Source organism: Manis javanica, chromosome 13 (assembly GCF_040802235.1).
Source record: "Manis javanica isolate MJ-LG chromosome 13, MJ_LKY, whole genome shotgun sequence".
Lineage (NCBI taxonomy): Eukaryota > Metazoa > Chordata > Mammalia > Pholidota > Manidae > Manis > Manis javanica.
In genome coordinates this window covers 55,859,046-55,874,104 of record NC_133168.1, presented here as the reverse complement: position 1 = coordinate 55,874,104, position 15,059 = coordinate 55,859,046, and the positions used below count along the sequence as shown (strand labels likewise).

At 40.0% G+C, this 15,059-nt stretch overlaps 1 protein-coding gene across 1 annotated transcript in view; it reads left to right on the top strand.

Moving 5' to 3' along the window:
- Window positions 1-13,343, top strand: part of IL20RA (interleukin 20 receptor subunit alpha) — a 35,020-nt gene extending 21,677 nt beyond the window's left edge. Inside the window, exons 3-7 of the mRNA XM_017681300.3 lie at window positions 3,372-3,550; window positions 4,769-4,944; window positions 5,528-5,672; window positions 8,818-8,957; window positions 10,852-13,343. Of these exons, the coding sequence (XP_017536789.3) occupies window positions 3,372-3,550; window positions 4,769-4,944; window positions 5,528-5,672; window positions 8,818-8,957; window positions 10,852-11,631 (1,420 nt within the window). The 3' untranslated portion in view covers window positions 11,632-13,343. The remainder of the gene's footprint in view (window positions 1-3,371; window positions 3,551-4,768; window positions 4,945-5,527; window positions 5,673-8,817; window positions 8,958-10,851) is intronic.
- Window positions 13,344-15,059: the final 1,716 nt, after the last annotated feature.

The window sequence follows — 15,059 nt, the reverse complement described above, 5'->3', positions numbered from 1 at the left end:
ATGGGAAATTTCATCACCGGACTTTCATATAAATGTGTGAACCTAAACAATAATATAACAAATCCGAAAGTGAGGTAAAATTATAAGTGTACTGACTTTCATAGGAGGAAACCATTAAATGTGATCTAAATGAAAATATTTCACCATTTTAATAACTAAACTCTATTTTCATAAATCACTCTTAATTTAAAAGAACTTTAAGGAACTAATGCTTTTTGTGGTGATGAAATATTTGAACTACAGCAATTTCCTTTAATTCCACTTCAGTTTAATTTTCTGTTAAAGTTCAAATCATGTTAAATGTACTACTTTTATTAAAACAATATGTATGCTATAATCTAGTTTTTTCTAATATCCAGTCATCTAACCATTCTTCTGTGTATAAGTAACTTAACAAGATGACTAGAATCATGTATTCCAAATGCTTCAGAATAATGTGTTTCAGGGTGTTTGATTTCTCTCTTGATTATGCTGTTTTTTTCATTGTTTGAGGTTTTTTTAAATGTACCATTTTTACAAAAAAGTATAAAGTCATTTTTGTCTTTGAAAAAAGAATTTTGGCCACTAAAGGCAGTGAGAGACTTCAGCTGCTATTCACAATGGCCTCATTTTATCTAGAACCTCATTCTCATTTCCAAGGAGTTTCTCAGGAGCAGGTGTTTTAGGAAAGAAGATATCACTGCGCAAAGAGAAATGGCTCATGACTATGCCCTTGCCTTCTCTTCCATTAGGTGGAGCAAAGAGCTTGCTCTGTCCCTTGCATGTTTATATGATTCAGGAAAGGATTTTTAAAAAAGAAAGAGAGAGTCATCACTGCTTTGTGAGAGCAGATAATTTAGATTACACAACTCTCAAAAGAGAATATTTAAAAAGAAACTTACCATGTTGTTTTTTACATGCCTATGCATGTGAAATGTGAACAGTGGTACAGGGCAGTAGATTCCACTGACAGAGGACTCCAAGCCCAGCCCCCAAGTCAAACAGTCCCGGGTTCATCTCTAGTCTGTGAACCTAGCTGGGTAACCTTGGGCAAATTACATATTATACTTTTATACTTTTGAGTGAAGTTTGTTTCCAAGCAAAATATGAAATTTTAACAAAAGTTTAAATTATATCTGCTAAAAGAATTTAATGCAGAAAATAGAGTGTAACACTAAAAGCACAAACTTTGGCATCAGGGAAAGGTGGTTCAAATCCCAGATACACCTGTTAACCAGTCATATGAACTTAAACAGCTCCCTTCATCTCAATGAAAGTCAGTTTTCTCATCGGTAAAATGTGATGAAAATAATGGTACTTACCTCTTACCATTATTATGATAATTAAATGAGATAAAGCGTGCAGACCATAAGCACTGGTCCCAGCACATAGTGGGCACTTGATGTTTCCTGCTGTTACCAGAAAACAGACCACTGAAGGGCTGTATGTGCTTGCTGTTGGGCACAAACACCATTACTGGAGTATTGATTGAATGGCTCATGTCTATCAGCTTGTCAGACTTTACAAAGCATTTTATCCAGAAGCCAGTCAAGGGCATTGTCTCCTTCATCAGCATCTGCCATGGGAAGCCGCCCTCTCTTTGGCAAACTAAGGAGGTTTGAAGAAGGGGGATCAAATAGGCAATGGTAATATTTTTCAAACAACAAGTCAAGAACCTGTTGGTGGGTCATGAAAAAAGTAAAGGTTAGGTATTACCTTATAAAACCTTTGTTTTAGTGCGTTAGATCTCTATGTTTTTGTGAGCTGTGTCATAATGTAAAAGGTATTTCTCTCTGTGGCTCACAGTCAAAAAAGTTTGAAAGCCCGTAGGGAGCAGTGATACCTTGATGGAGAAGTTGGTCAACAAGATCTAAGTATATTTCTAATGTCTTCTGGCAGGTTTGGTGCTTATGAAACAGGAGACATTTGTTTGCAGGGCTCTGTTGCCATATTCTGAAAAGAGAAGAAACCCTTAAGCTTCGGCCACACCTAAGTGACATTTCTTCCTTCTCAGAACATGCAATTCCCTTGAATTTTTTTATGTCTGTTTTTCCTTCACCCTCTTTAGCTGCTTCTTCTAAGTGTATTTTGTATCTAACCTTTAAATCTTGATACTCCTGAAATTTTATCCTGGATGTTGCTTTGTCTTCATGAATAATTTCATTCACACCTATGTCTTCAATGAGTAGTTTTATGCCTGTGCTTTCACAGTCACTGCCTCCCACTCACACCTCCCTCCTGAGCCCCAGTGCCTCCTGGGCATCTGCCCTGGGTAATCTTTTACTACCTGAAGTTCACCATGTCAAAAATTGAACTCATTATCTTTCCTTTCTCCCACCTCCCACTCCGCACTCGGCATTTCTTTTCTGCGCCTTATCTTGGTAGATGTTGCCACTATTCCATCCATCTCAGACAGAAGGAGACCTCATCCTCAACACCTTCATGTCCCTCATCTCTTACATTCACTCAATCTCCAGGTCATGGCTCCTGATATTTCCTCCTTTGTCCTATCATAATTTCCTCTGCCACCATCCTTGTCCAAGCCACCTACATATTCCACCTGGACCGCAGCAATACTCTCTCAACTGCTCTGCAGGCTACCTCTCCTAACCCATTATATTCTCTGTGCTATCACCACGGTTAGTTTTTCTAAAACCCCAAAATGCCTGCTTTAATCCTTTCATTTACCCCTCATGCAATCCTGTCTCTTTCACTGGCTAATCCCATGTCACTTAAACTCTGTACCTCAAGTCTCTCTCACCTGAAAAGTACTTAAAATATTCACCCCTCTCTATTTGCAATGGGTGTTGTGTTTTTAATAAAGAAAAGGAAAAACAGGTATGAACAACTTAATATAATCATCATCACTATATTTATTGAAAATGTAGATTTTTGGTATGCACTCCAACCTCACAAATTTTCCCCAGAACCTTAGCAGATTTTTAAAATTTTATGTGAATGTCAAGGTAATTTTTCTTCCAAGAAAAAAAAATGATTAATTTTTTTCTTAAAACAACCCATCAAACTGACCTTGAGATGCATAGTGGACCAAAACTTTACATAGATAATTGCAAGAAAAATTGATCACACAATATGTAAAAATTTTCCTGTATCCCAAGAATAATTATAAAATATATGCTTTTAAAATGTACTATCCACATCATAATTCACGGAAAAGAAAGGTGATTACAGAAACTCTGACTCATGTTCCTGACAGCTAATGAAAAAAATTGCCAGCAGCAAAAGTGGATTCTTTTTTATCTCAATGACAGGCGCTTCTGTTGTTCTAAAGAGAAGGTCTTAAGTTCCATTCATTATATAATGACTGTTTTTTTCCTATTGTACAGCAGAGAGGGCACCTCATTATTAATTCACAGTTTCTTTCTCAGCAGATATGGGCAAAAGAAATGGCTGAATAAATCCGAATGCAGAAATATCAATAGAACCTACTGCGATCTCTCTGCTGAAACTTCTGACTACGAACATCAGTATTATGCCAAAGTTAGGGCCATTTGGAAAACAAAGTGTTCCAAATGGGCAGAAACTGGGCGATTCTTTCCGTTCTTAGAAAGTAAGTAACACAGTTGTCTTTTAAACAATTTTTAATATCAAATTCACCTGCGCTCCTGGTGTAAAAGTCTCAGCCTCACAGACTCACAGACAGCCTTGCCTGAGAAGCCAGGGCTCTGCTTGACCCTCCTTTGCACACTGCCCATCAGCTGGGGGAGTGACCAGCCCAGGGAGATTCATCTTGCTGGATCTCAGAGCCTCATCTTTATAATGAAAGGTTTGGCCAACTGATCTCTGAGATCTCTCCCAGATCCAAAATTGACACTTGATGCTAATATTATCCAATTTTGATTTTGTTTTATTATTTAGTGGAACAACTGACAGATATTCTTAAATGTTGTGGGCTTATAAACCACTGATACATGTCCACAGGATTGATTAAAGATTGTTCTGACCACCAAACTAAGTGTCCTCTTGTTATAAACTTGGTAATGTAATGACATAATTTCATGGTATAACTCAGACTCAAGGCAACATCTTCCTGGCATTTCCTTTTTTTAGTTTTTCCATTCCCAATCTGTGGTTAACTTAGCCATAGAAGACCCACTCAGTGTGCCATAATGAAATTTACAAGCACCCCGAAGTCCTGGAGCGGGAGCCTTTCACCTGGTGCCCTTCTAGATCCAAAGTCAGTAGACCATACGTCAGACCAAATGCAACACTGCCCCTTTCTGACTGTCTACAGGCGAACTGCTAAGAAGGCATTTCTACATTTATGTAAATAATAGTTGCAGCAGAGATCGTATGACCTGCAAAGCCTAAAATACTTACTGGCTGGACCTTTATGGGAAAACTTGGTGAACATCTGTTCTGGGTCATTGCAGTCACATCTCCAAAGGCTGTTAGCAGTGCTTCATTTCTCTATTTCTGTTTGTTACCATGTATCAAATCATATTAATATTATTTATCACCAACTTTTCAAGTCACAGGAATGCTGTAAACATTTTTAATTGTATTTACTATCCAGGGTTGTTTATCCAAATGACTAGAAATAAATAAAGTAAATACCCTTGAATTTGCTGTTTTAACATTGTGTCAGGGTGTGTGAAATGATTGTCCCAAGATTTAGCAGAACTCAGGCCCACCTTAAAGCATTCTGAGGCATCTCAAATAAGAGGGTGAGCTTTAGAGCTCTGATCCCAGTGGGATTATGTTGTAGTTTTATCCAAGGTGATTTTTACATCTGAACATGATCATTCCCTCTCGCCTCCCTTTTAAGCACAAATTGGCCCACCAGAGGTTGCTTTGACTACTGATGAGAAATCCATTTCTATCATTCTGACGGCTCCAGAAAAGTGGAAGGAAAATCCAGAAGAAAGTTCTATTTCCATGCAACAAATCTACTCTAATTTGAAGTATAATGTGTCTGTATATAACACTAAATCAAATAAAACGGTAAGCCTGAAATGGAATGCGGGCATATAATTTGAGTCACTTTTTGCAACTGATGATACTGGAACAAGCAGCCCTGACACTTAGATTATCTACATGTGCATCTGGGAAGATGTGATATTCAAAAGAGATACCATATAAGATGGCACTGAAGCTGATACGCAGAAATTTTAAGAACATCCTTTAGATTTCCTTTGCAGAATTCTCTGTTAATGGGGTGTGATGTTGCTACTGGAGTATAGAGCAATTATCCACCTCATTTTGATGGAGAGCTTTTCTTGCAAAACATCTGTCGGTCACTCTCCAAGAGAGAAAAAAAAATGTTAGCAAAAACACAGGATAAGGTTGAATAAGAAATCCATCCTTATGTTATTATTTAGAATTGCTCCCAGAATTGTTCCTGTTCCTGACCATGCTCTGCTGAGCTAAAGGAAAAGGGTATTCAAGCTCTTGTTGGAAAGAAAGCATGTGGTGAGAGTAACAGATGTAATGTTATCTCAGTCTTCTAGTTCCTTCTGGAATTATTTGTCGGTAATGGCACTGGAAATCCTTGGCTCTAACTGCTATTTGCAATTCCTTGTCCTAGTGGTCTCAGTGTGTGACTAACCACACGCTTGTGCTCAGCTGGCTGGAGCCTGATACTCTGTACTGTGTCCATGTGGAGTCCTTTGTCCCAGGGCCTCCTCGCCTTGCTCAGCCTTCTGAGACGCGATGTGTCCATACTTTGACAGGTAAGCTTTAAAAAAACTCTCCACAGGTCTGAGGAAGGCAGTCTGATAGAACTAAAAGGAAGTGTGGTAGTGCATTCAAGGTTGTGGTGTATCCATGTCTGCCAGAAACAGGTTGAGGCAAAGGCAGAAACAGCCAGCACCAGAAATCCATCAGGCAGCTTGTGACTCTGCCATTGAACTTGGCCAATGTTAGGGAATATTTTCAACCCCTTGAGGAATTCTCAGCACTGGTCCTGGCATCCACTGCCGAGCTGCTGCCTTGGGAAATAACTATTAAGAATTTTCACACACACCTTTTTCCTTCTTTAAAATTATAATCAGTCTGATCCATTGAAGTTCTGTGGTTCTCATGAACATCAGGAAATTGTATTGTTGGAACAAAGCATTACCCTAAAAATCCTTGAAGGTAGAATTCTTTGCACCCCCTCAGGAATACTAAATACAGGCTCTGCAAGTTGCATCCAGATACCATTCACTGGCTGCCGAGGGTCTGCGAGCAGCACATCAGTCAATCAGTCATTGCACCCTTGCTCTTATGGTGGCTTCTTCTCCTTCCTTGTATTTGTCTGTCTTATGTTTTCTGAACTGGGCTACCAAGACCTGTGGTTGAACATTCCCATTCCTGTTAGGAGGCCCACACTTAGGAGCTTGGCATTTGTTCAACCTTTCTTCCCCTAAGGTGAGAGGACCTTGAACTTAAAACCTGAAAATTGAAAATAAATCCTGAAGTTTACAATGGCTCTTCATCCATTACTCTTCTGTTTCTCTCTTCCAGACGTGCCAGCATAGGACAGACAAATGGCACAACTTTCCCCAGGTCTTCCGATCAGTAGACCTAAGATAAGAATGTCACAGAACTCCTGGTTTCTTTTTCCCACACGCCATCCACATTTTATGTTGAAATTGTCCCAGGGAATAAAAAGGGAATTGTATGAGTATGGATCAAAAGTAAAAAGTACTGTTTTTGAAACTCTATCCTTATCATACCTTTCCCTTTGAAATGAAGGGTTTACCAATAAAACTAAAGAGCTAAGCAGGCAAAAGGCAGAACAAAGCAGATTGAATAAATCATTTTTGTATTTGGAAAAAGTGCTTTGTTTACTAACAGCCTGACAAGTGGCCAAATGTTAGGAATGAATTTCCAGTGGAAGTCACTGAAGCAGTTGGCAAAGCAAAAGCAACTAAAGTACAGATTAAATTAAATACTTCCCAGCAAGCAGATGGAGCCAACTTTCTCACTAGTCTACGGAAGGTAACAAAACAAGGAGGCACCATTTCAGGTGCTGACCTTTTCCTGAATATCTCAGCTGTTACTGCCCCAGACGCCTTTCCAATATACTGCTATGAGGGGCTACTTTTCTCAAAAATCAGTATTACATCTTTGGGGACTATCCTTGGAAAAATATCTCTGCTTTCTATAATTCCCCAGTTCCTGAAACACACATAGAGTTTGTTAGGCTTACTGTGCAAACTAAATGCCATTAGTCATTGTAACCATGGCTCTTTTTATTTAGGATGAGTTCAGTCTGGAGACCAAGGACTGTACTAAGAGGACAGGACCAAGTTGTAACCTAAAAGAGGGGCTAATGATGCTCAGCCATCTGCAATATCTGCACTGTGGCTTTAGCACCTTTCTATGGGAACCTGCTGACAGATGTGCTCTTCATCAAGAAGAGCCTGTAGCTGTACCCTCATACCTGGACTTTCCCACTGGCTATTGTTAACCACCCTCACCACCCATGACACTTCTATTTCTAGTCTTTAACTAGATCGTTAATTAGATAGTGACTTTGCTGCTCTCTCTCAGTCCTATGCATCAAGAGCATCCAATATCTGCGTAGACCGAACACTCTGATGGCACTCTTGCTTACTTTATTAGTATATAAGGGACGTGCTAGAACTTTTGTCATTTGTCCTAAAGCTGCTCCTCTTTTCTACTGCTGTATTAGTCGGGGTTCTCCAGAAAACAGAATCTATGTATATATATACATATAAATATATATATGAATATCTGTAGAGATAGAGATGTATTTTAAGGAGTTGGCTTACATGATTGTACAGGCTAGTAAATTCAAAATGCACAGGGCAGGCTGACATGCTGGGGACCCAAGGAAGAGTTGATGTTATCTAAAGGTAATCTGCTGGCAGAAGTCTCACTTCCTTGGGGAGGTTAGCCTTTTTTGTATAAAAGCCATCAACTGATTGGATGAGGCACACCCAAATGATAGAAGGTAATCTGCTTTATTCAAATCTACTGATATAAATGCTAATCCCATCTAAAACATGCCTTCCCAGAAACTCTAGAATAATGTTTGACCAAATATCTGGGTACCATGGCATAGCCAAACTGACATGTAAAATTAGCCATTACAACTTCCAAGTACCCCATAGGAATTTAAGAAATATGTTAGTCCACAATAAGCCCTATTCATCAACTGTGTAATCTGATCAATGGTGAGTCAGGGACCCTTTTCTTAAAACTATTCACCGGGTCTTTTCATTCCTCTATGACTGCTATTTATCATGAACCTACAGCACATCCGGACCTGGCAGGGAGTTACTGTCATTCTCAGCACTCACCAGCTCAGTCCCTTCCCTACACATATTCTCAAGCTCCAGACCTACCCTGAAAGTTTGTGCAATTCATGTGAGGATGGCTCTATTAGTAAGTATAGAAAGTAACACCATGCATCTCTGTTCTCCACATATTCCTAAATATATGGAAAAAAATTAAGGCAAAGTAGCATGGAAAAGTGAAATGACCTAGAGGGATCTGCACAAGAAGTCTTTGTTGTCTGGTTTGCTGTGAGGTATCTGAATATCAGACACACTTACCTTCAAATATAAAAACCGTCATGAATCTGACAGCCTGTCATAAAATGCTGGAACACCTGCTCCCGTGGGTTGTTAATGCATCCTTTCTGTAAAGTTTGAAGACAAGTCCAGATGATTCCTTAAAACCATCTGTTGTCAGAGAACAATTCTGAGACCCTTTATAACCTTTAGTTCAAGCTTCTCAATTTATAAAAGTGAGAATCTGTTCCTAAATGTAAGTGATCTGCCCAAAGCTCCTTGCCATTGTTAATGTTTTTCCACTGCACCAAATCACAATTATCTCCCCCACCCACCTATTTGTTTTTTACAGATCAAACATCAGTATTGAACATTAAAATCATCTTCTGGTATGTTTTGCCCATATCTGTTACTGTGTTTATTTTTTCTGTGATGGGCTATTCCATGTACAGATACATCCATGTTGGCAAAGAGAAACACCCAGCAAATTTGGTGAGTGCTTAATATGACGAGAGTCATTATAACACACCTCCAGGATAATAGAAAAGGAGGCTTTAAAACACATACCATTCCTTTTACAGGCAGAGTGAGTTTAAAGTTAAAGAACTGATGAATTAAAATACACTTTCTTTACTAGATTAACTCACTAACATAACCCAAGAGAAGGATTCCTTAACTTTGACAAAGATTTTCTCTTTAATGACCAGAGTAGAAAAGGTCTTGAGGTATACAGATTAATTGAGGCATGATCCCTGCCCATCCAGAGGTTTGAGTCTAGTTGGGGACTAGAATTTAAAATGATATGTGAAGGCTGAGATGAAAAAAGGCAAGGGGAGTCTGCAGATATGGGGAAGAGGCTGAAGCCCTCGGTGGGGGGTCAGGAAAGGACTCAGGCCTGGGCTTGGGTATGAAAGGAAGTAAGAGTTAGGGCACCTACTGAAGGCAGAAGAAACAGCAGGGGCAAAGGTGGGGCAGTGTTCAGGAAACCACATAGTAATACTATGTTATATGCCACACAATATTGTGAAACCATAAGGTTCCTGATAAGGAGCTTCAAAAGATGAGACTGGAGAGTGGGTGGTAGGGCCAGATAATGGGAGAACTGGGACATCACTCGAAGGAGCTTGGGCTTTATTCTGTTGGCGGGGAGAAATCTCTGTGAGATTCTGGGTTGGGGGTGTGATGGTCAATACTGTGTTTTAGATCCAGCTGGGTGGTGGGTCTAAGACAACTTTACAGGGAGTAAGACGAGAAGCAAGAGGAGCAGTGAGGAGGCTGTGGCGGCTGTGCAGGGAGAGAAGATGGAAATCTAAAAGACGAAAGTGGGATATAGGGCGGAGACGAAAACATGGAATGGAAACACGGGAAGGAAATGGCCAGGATTTTATCATTCATAACAAGTAGAAGCAAGAAAGCAAAAGGAAGAACAAACCTTGTGTTTCTGGACCATACGCTGAAGGGTTCCAAAGGGCTGAGCATATTTTTAGAATAAAAATGGCTTAGTTGGGAATTACATAAATGTATGTTCACATATACATGATGCATACATGTGTTCCTGTTAGTTCAGTGTTAAAATGTTTCTGATATCCTGCCTGCACTTAGGTTTCAGAGTTAGCTCCTTAGTGACATAGGGAGACCTTTCCCAGGAGGAAAATTCACTGGAGAAATGGGCCACCTCTGACTTTTTGAACCAAAATTTTGTAAAAGAATGAAGCTGAAGGTCTTGTCTTGTAACATTAAATAAAATCACATCATTGGACAGACGATGAAGATTGCAACGTAAATCATCATTGGCAAACTAAACAGGCACCTTCTGTGTATTTCCAGCAAAACTGTAATCTCAAACAAGTTTCCCTGACATGATTTAGAGTTTCTCTATCTGCCATCAACTGGCAGGTGAACTTCCCTTTTGGGACTTATCACAGCATGATTAGAATGATGTTTGGGCAAAGTGAAATCATCTCTACTTATGTGCTTGTCTCCCTTTATACATCCAGTTTTCATGCCCATCCACATTTCATGCCCTCAGTGTATCCCCAAAAGGGCTGGTAGCCCAGCTAACCATGGCTTAATAACAAATTCACAGGAAGCCATACACAACAAAGTGATTTCAAAAACTCTTATTCTTAGACCTCACCACCCCTAACACAGCAGAAATCCTGATTTTAGAGAAACCACTTGTCACTTTCATATGTATTTTGCATGTCTTGGGTCTCTGCCATGTGAATGAGGTTTCCCATACATTCCAAGCATAACTTTAATTTTCATGAGTCAGTAAGAATAGGTCTTTAAAACTCTCTGGTGACAGTATAAGCTGTACTTAACAGCTGTTTTTAATGTCTCTCTAAAGTGAAAAGGTGAAAACCATTCTCTTTTTTCTTTATAGGTTTTGATTTATGGAAATGAATTTGACAGAAGTTTCTTTGTACCTGCTGAAAAAATTGTCTTTAACTTTATCACCCTCAGTATTTTGGAGGATTGTAAAATTTCTCATAAGGATTTAAGTCTTGTGGAAAAAAGCAGTGACACAGCGAACCTGAATGAGCCCAGCAGGGCCCAGAAGCCCCCTGAGGAGGAAGGAGAGGTGATGCACTTAGGGTATGCTTCCCATTTGTTGGACATCTTCTGTGAGTCTGAGGAAAAGACCAGAGGTACCTCCCTAGCCCAGCAAGAGTCACTCAGCAGAACAATACCCACGGATAAAGCAGTCATTGAATATGAATATGATGTAAGAACTACTAACGTTTGTGTGGAGCCCGGAGACCAAGAGCTCACTTGGCAAGAAGAAGTGTCCTTACAAGGAAACTCCTTTGAACAACAGGCGGCTTTGGCAGACGCAGGCCCGCAAACACTACCGCAGCCATACACCCCTCAGCTCAGAGACTTGGACCACCTGCCACAGGGGCACATAGGCATGGAAGAGCCACCGACCACCACACTGGTCGACTGGGACCCTCGGACTGGCAGGCTGCGTATACCTTCATTATCTAGCTTTGAACTTGACTCAGAGAAATACGAGCGCCCTGAATACCAAGAGGCCCCAGAGGAGGGGCTTTTGTCCAGACTCTACAAGGAGCAGGCTCCAGACAAGCCACCGGAAGAAAAGGAAACTTATCTCTCCCAATTTATGGAGGAATGGGGGTTATATGTACAAATGGGAGACTAACACCCAAACTTCCCTTTGCCGGACCCCCACTGTTACAAGGCATGTGAGTGCAAATATCTGAGTGACCCAGCAAGAGCACGCCTGGGAAAAAAGAAGTGTGCTCAGATTTTCCTGCGTCAGCAGGAATTCCTTCCTTCTCCACCTCATTCTCACAGGATTATTTCATCCTGCCTCTCATGGTGGCTGCTTCCTGCTGTGGGGCTCTCACATGCTAGTGGGCCCCTGCTGTGCCTAGTGGCTGACCCATTACCTGGTACCCAGTAAGTATTCAAAGATGCTCTGCCAAATTGGATGCAGGATTTATTTAGGTGGGTGTACTATGGCATCTTTGTTTATTGTTTTCTAGCAAGCACACTTATACATTATTTTCTGGGCACTTACCAGACGTAAAGCCCTGTAAAAAATATTTCATGAAGACCCTTCATTTTTTTATTAATGTATCATTGATATACACTCTTATGAAGGTTTCACATGAAAAATAATGTGGTTATTACATTCACCCTTATTATTGAGTCCCCCCCACACACCCCATTGCAGCCACTGTCCATCAGTGTAGTAAGATGCCACAGTCACTTCTTGTCTTCTCTGTGCTACACTGATGAAGACCCTTCATTTTATAAATACTACTTTTTTGGAATTTGGCTTATCATCAGAAAGAAGAGATACTTAAAAGTTGGACACATTGAAGGGCCGCAACTCACTTTTCAATTACAATAATCTGTATTTGAAGTAAAGCAGGCACATATGTTGATATCACATGCTTTTGGCTACTTTAAGTCACCATATGAATACTTACTGAAGTTCTGAAGTGTAAACATAAATTGTTACTATTCTTTTGAAGTCAGAAAATGCCCTTTCAATTGAGTAGCAGGAACTTTTTAGTAGGAAAACCAATCTGAAAGCATATGCCACATTTGGAATAGTACATTTATTTCTGGAAATGTGTGGGATTTTTTTAAGACATGTACATAGTCTATAAACTAGAACATGTTTAGAAGCTGAAGCACTGTGTTACTACCATAATATTAAATATTTTATTTGAATGGACAATGCCACAAAGACTCCTTGGAATATGTATGAATGAACATCCCCTATCTACATAATCTTAAAATGAATATGTAAGGGAAAGTGTATTAAAACATTGACATAATTTACTGTGAGAACCAAAGTGTGCCATAAAACAATACCATCCTATTTAAATTCTAGTAGTTCTTCCCATCTCCTTCACTGCTTAGAAAATAAAATCCTATAGTTACTGCATTTAAATAAGGCAGAATCTGTGAAGTTGAACTGTGTAAAATTGTTGCTATTTGACTGTTTTTTACCTGCAGAAACAGCAATTTTATATTACCTTAATATGTATTTGTTTTTATCATGAATTCAAAATCCATTGATGTTCTCTCAGGAAAACTGATATCATCCATATTCCCTCTGTATATTTTTGGCACAAGCAGACAACCTGGTAGGAGAAATGGACTCTGCAGTCATGGTCTTCTGAGCTTGTCCACAAAGCCAAACAGTTTCTGATCTAATGGTTTAATTTAGAACATAATTATATTAACCAGAGTGTTCTGTTCTTCTCAATCTTTGTCAAAGTGGTTCTGCCAGTTTTGAAGAACAAATCTGTAATACTGTAAAAGAAGTTCAAGAGTGGGGAAGAATGAGTCGTTATTCAGAGCAAAAAGAAAAATAAAGTAATGGGTTGCTGTTTGGCTTATTCTTTCATTCACAAAATATATACTGAGCACCTGTTGTGTCTATACAATAGTCCAGTGCTCTCATTCTATAAAATAGGGATAACAATTCCCTTATGGTTGTTTGATGACGCAAGGAGTTAGAATATAGAAGGCACTTAGAATGCTGCCTGAGACACAGTGAGTGCTGTGTTAAGGGTTTGTTACCATCGTGATTAGCTGCCAGAGCCTCTGCTGAGCACAGGGAAGAGAAGCCATTTAGACGTCTGACTATTTTGATCCAAAGGCAGAGTTTGCCAACCATTGTTTTTCTTATCTAGAAGTACAATAGTCATTTGCTTCCTAATTTATGCCTTCCTGTTGAAGTCTGTCAGTGGTTTTGCAAAAGAGAATCTAATTTTGAGTTGCTTTTACATCTCATGTCATACTAAGCATGTCAGAAGTACTAAGCATTTAAATAATTCTGTTACTTCAGTACTTTGCAACATGTAAGCACCTATATTCAAATGAGCATACAATAAGTATTTCTTGTGGGGGAAGGTAACCCATGCTTAAATGTGTTATCTGTGTGGGTGGCAGCCCTGTGCATCCTGTCACCTCTGTGGCCAGGGCCTCAGCAGCCCCAAGAAACCATCCTCTGGAAGCCATCCAATTCCCTCCGCAGGCCTGAGTCCAGGTGGAGGTGGGAGGCTGAGGTTTCAGCGTGGCTGACCAGCACCCCTCATCCTCTACCTGGCTGGCTGTCAGTTCTGGGATTTGACAAACTTCTTCCACATTGAGTTTTCCAATGTCTGCTAGTGGCCCTATTTCCACACCCCATAAATTCTAAATAACTGGGTGAACAAAAATCCCCCCACAAAAATCCATCCATGAGGTGGGTGGAGCCCAGGGTCACAGTGACCATAGGAAGGAAGGAAGTGAAGAGGGATGCTTGTCCCCTCAGCCTACAACATGGGAAAGATCTGGTGCCCGCAGGCGGAGCTCAACCCAAAGGAAATCAGTTCAGAGGAAAACTGTACAACTCAGAGCGCAGGTCTGTCCAGCGTGGTAAATCTAATGAGAACATCAAATAGAGGGCTCCATCAGCACAGATCCGTGCACCTGGGCCATAAATCAGATTCCTTCTCGCCCACACACTACCACGTCTTGAGATGAACTTTTGCTAACTTATCTTGGGAGAAGGGTTTTCCCTATTTCCTTTGTGGTTTCCCACATTATAACTTGCATAAATCTGTCTATAGTTCTTCTCAAAGACTTTGCCAGAAGAGATATGCCGTTAATTTTTTAATAAATAGTGCCATGGTTGTGGGTATTTTAATAGCAGCTTTTATTTTTTACTGTAGAAGATAAATGTATACATTTTCATTGTAGATTAACTAGAAATAAAGGAGGGAAAAATAGGAATTACCCATAATACTCCTACCCATTCTTAACCACTGTAAACATATTAACATAGCGAAATGATTCTCAACTGGGACAATGTCCAGAGACATTTTTGATTATCACCACTTCGGGCGGAAGGTGCAGCTGATGTCTAGTGGGCAGAGGCCAGGAATACTGCAGAACATCTCAAGCCGTCCAGGGCAGCCCCCAGAACTCAGTGTTCTCCATCCCAAGCTGTTAATAGTGCCTCAGTTGATAAACCCTGGTGTAGAATTTTCCAGACACTTTCAATGCAGATATGTATATATTTTTCCCCAAAACAGCCATCATACTGAACTCTTTTCCCTCAAA